Source organism: Vigna umbellata, chromosome 1 (genome assembly GCF_029865625.1).
Source record: "Vigna umbellata cultivar VRB3 chromosome 1, Vumbellata_1.0, whole genome shotgun sequence".
NCBI lineage: Eukaryota > Viridiplantae > Streptophyta > Magnoliopsida > Fabales > Fabaceae > Vigna > Vigna umbellata.
Genome location: NC_142165.1, coordinates 15,487,854 through 15,492,159, shown reverse-complemented (window position 1 = coordinate 15,492,159; position 4,306 = coordinate 15,487,854). Strand labels below are relative to the sequence as shown.

At 30.7% G+C, this 4,306-nt stretch overlaps 1 protein-coding gene across 1 annotated transcript; it reads right to left on the bottom strand.

Annotated features, from left to right (window-relative positions):
- Positions 1–1,448: 1,448 nt before the first annotated feature.
- On the bottom strand, positions 1,449–3,619 carry LOC148204765 (putative aldo-keto reductase 1). The gene is made up of 7 exons (XM_088105201.1): positions 3,499–3,619; positions 3,245–3,415; positions 2,862–3,065; positions 2,605–2,777; positions 2,422–2,518; positions 2,110–2,263; positions 1,449–1,887 (listed from the first exon to the last, which is right to left on the bottom strand). Exons 1-7 carry the CDS (start codon positions 3,550–3,552, stop codon positions 1,700–1,702), a joined length of 1,041 nt encoding a protein of 346 aa, XP_087961327.1. The 5' UTR covers positions 3,553–3,619; the 3' UTR covers positions 1,449–1,699.
- Positions 3,620–4,306: the final 687 nt, after the last annotated feature.

Here is a 4,306-nt window from a genome sequence, read left to right as displayed (position 1 = left end):
ATATTAAAATATTGTTTTTTTATTCAATACACCAATTTTATTTCACATTTTAATTATCTATTTCCAAACATTCAAAAGGGGCCCACACGTGATGAAAAACTCTTACTAATTAAATAGGAGTATAAAATTATTTTATAATGTATAATTTATTGTTCTACAATGTGTAGCATCTTTTACTTCTTCTTTTTACTATATTGTTACAAAGGAGAACAAAATAAAGGACAATTAATTATACAGATAGCTTGTCTCAAAATATATAGACTGAAAATATATTAAAATTATTTTATTCGTAGAAATGTAAAATATATTTAAGTTTCTATTAACTATTATTTGTTTAAATGTCAACATAGATGTCGATAATTAGGAAATTGATGTCCTTTTATATGGCCAAAAATTTGTATATCTTAAGAGAGAGAAATCACAAAAGTATTATTATCCCTCATAACATAATATAAATTATTTTTCATATAAATGGTGAAAAAACAACTCTACTAAACCTTTTATATGGCCAATAATTTGTAGTTCTAGTTTTAATATTTAAATATTAAAGTTGAAAATCAGGTTTCCTTCATTCCTCTGTCTTTCTTTATCATGAAATGAGCACATTTCGTATAATAGTACTTGTTGGATTTTTTAAGAGAGAATTGATAAAATATTAATGAAGCGTGAGACTAATTCTCATAGATCACCTCTAACTAAAAATTTATCGGCTGATTTAGTTATTAAGATTAATTATCAACTTTGATACTAATGAATTTTTCGAAAAGGATTTATTGAAAAAATATAACATAAATAAAACATGAGTCTAATTTACATAAGAAGTTAACATAGTCTTAATCTAAAAATCTTAAGATATTAAGTTATATGACTTCTTCTTTGCATGTTGTTTAACTTCTTTATCTTTACTTAACGAAGGATTTAGATTCACACAGTTTTTAAACACTTTTACTTGAAAAGGTAAGTTGAATTACAAAAGTAAACAACTATAATTAGAAATGATAAATCTACGATATTTTAAGTAAGGACTCTAATCTATACTAATTTTGACATATTGTAGTTTTATTTTTAGCTTATCACTTTTGGATTTATTAATTTGTTTTCTATAAAATAAAAATATAATATAAAGAATAGAAACTAATTGAATCAAGAATTCTAAGTTGACTTAATGATTAAAATTTGTGATTATTTGTTATGATTATACATTAAATAGGTTTGACTTTAGTTTCTATTGTCTGAGCTGTGCAGAGGATATAAACTGCCATATAACACATGAAGAATGGCCATTAATCATTGGCAGAGACTTGTAACATTTGTTGTTTTCATTACAACATTTTTCAGCTGAGAATGGACAGATTCCTGCACTGTTTTCATTTGGAGACTCAATTCTTGACACAGAAAATAACAACCTTGCAAAGAAAAACTTGAGTGCACATTTGGATGAGCAAAGATTCACCTCACACTCAAGTTGTATATTGCATTATTCAATGTTTTTGTTACATCACAAACTTGTACAGCAAAACCAACCAAATATTTCAATCATGGAGAGGCCATAATTGAATTGGATTTATTAAATTCAACACGCATATTCAAATACTGATACTATGGATTTTACATACGATGACAGACATCGGTTAGCTCGTGCTCATCTTACAAATAGTAGTGTATTGTTCCATTGAAAAGGATTTTGAGTGATTGAAGTTTAGACCCTGGGATCTTTTGGAGGTGTATTAGCAATGGTCCACGCAAAACTAGATGATCCATAGTAGTGTCGATTCCCTGCTACGCCATCAATGGGAACTGCCTCAGAAATTTCTCTCAACTCACTTTCTGCTAATTTCAACGATACCCCACCAATGTTTTGATCCAGGTTCTTAATCTTAGTAGTGCCTGTACGCTCCAAACAAATTCAGACAAACAATTAATTATGGATAACCACATTTAAGAAGCATACTCGCATGGATATAATAACTTGAGCTTTAAAAATGGTTGATTGATGACATTTCATATGTAATAGGAAATACTATATAAAAACTTTTCCAATGTGTTTAAACATACCCAATAGTTGCTCCTGATATATTTAGAACAGAAAAAATATATTTAGTCACTCACCAGGAATAGGCGCAACATCGTTGCCTTGGTGGAGCATCCATGCTAAAGCCAACTGTGAAGGAGTGCAGTGGTGTTTCGCAGCAAGTCTTTCTATTTTCTCATACAATCTTTTGTTCTTGTCCAGGTTCTCAGTTTGGAAGCGTGGATGTGTCATCTGATAAGTGAAACAAATATTATCAAACACCCAGATTCATCTTAAACATTTCTTCTTAAGTGAAGTCTTTTTGATGTGGAAAGTCATTGCTTTTGTTCAAGTATTTGCGTTTTGATGAACACATAATCAAAGATGAAGAATATCGATAATTATTATACCAGGGAGCTAACAGTTGACACGGTTTCCAGAACTCCTTTGCCACCAAAGAAACCTCGACCAAGAGGGCTGTATGGTACAATTCCAATGCCAAGCTCCCTGTATCAAATACATTTTTTTATCACTTTTTTCATGTAGTTAGCTTGTGTGTAGTATGTTACTACTGGAGAAGACGTTGAACTTACCTGCAGAGAGGAACTATCTCCTCCTCAATGTCACGAGTCCAGAGGGACCACTCCATTTGAACAGCAGTGATGGGATGAACAGCATGTGCTCTCCTTATAGTATCTGGACTTGCTTCAGATAATCCAATATACCTCACTTTCCCCTCTTCCACCAGTTTCTTGAGTTCACCTACCTATAATATCAATTACCATTACAAAACCATTGCTATAATATGTACTAAAAACTATTGTTAGATTTAGAGGAACAGATCCTTAACTGTATCTTCTATTGGTACTGATAAGTCCACTCTGTGCTGATAATAGAGATCAATGTACTCAACACCAAGACGTTTCAAGCTGCCTTCACAGCATGACCGCACGTACTCTGGTGTCCCATTAACAAACATTTCAGAAGAATCAATCTTTGTTATGCCAAATTTGGTTGCTATTTGGATCTTTTCTCTTGGTAGCTGCTTCAGAGCCTGGTCAAGCAGAATAAAAAAAATAATTAACCAGCGATTCCACTGACCCTTCTTGAAAAGAAAACGCATTTTTGCAGTTGAAAATCATGGGCTTTCTGTCAAACAGGTGTTGAACATATTTAAAGGGAAAAATATATAACATTCAAACTCGTCACTGTGGAAAGAATTCATTTTGATACCTTTCCGACCAAAATTTCGTTAGCATGGTCGACCCCATAAATATCAGCAGTGTCAAAGAAAGTGATTCCTTGATCGAATGCATGTTTGATAACAGATATGCCTTCCTCTTCCCGAAGTGGATCATTGTAAGCTCCAGTGAGACCCATACAACCGTATCCCAACTTCGAAACCTGTTCAAAAAATCAGAATACCATGCTTGCCAAAGCAATGAAATTGAATCATAAAAAAGAGAAAAACTAAGAATATTTAATACCCCAAGGCCTTGAGTTCCGAGTTTCACACGAGGAATTTCCACACTCTGCGCCATTTGATGAGCTCGCTGCAATGCCTTTGGTGGTGATGATTTTGTTGCTATAAACTACGTTTGAACTTTGAGATATATATATATATATATATATATATATATATATATATATATATATATATATATACACACATATATATATAGAGATATAGACAAGTGGCTCTACTATTTGGAGGGAATAGAATTCTGTTGCAGTAATTAAAGTCAACTTTTTTATTTCTTTGTTGCAGTAAATTGAACTACTTTTTTAAGGGGTTTGAATTTGGTTAACATTTAGTTTATTCGATGTCAATCAATTTAGCTACTTTTTATGATTACAGCAACTGTTCTGAACGTATTAACATCGTCATTGAATATGTCAGTAAGGTTGATTTTATCACTTTACCAGTTATATCTCACCCATTATTCTTCAAAATTAATATACAAGACGGCTGATTAGAAGAGTAATTTGATTTTGCTTTTGCACTTTTATTACAGGTTCGACTGGTTTAAATGTTTGTAAAATTATTTTTTAGATAATTGACATTAAAGAAATTATTTTTTCAATCATTTAAGTTGAAAAAATTGAGTGAAAATTATCAATTTTAGAAATAAATTTAAGATAATTAATTTCAATTAAATAATAAAATAGAATAAATTGTTTGAAACAAAAAAAAATAAAACAAATTTTATGCCTAGAACTTGTTTTTTAAATATTTTTTCTCAATATGAAAATAATTAAAAGAACATAAAAATACTGCACAGAAACAACAATTAT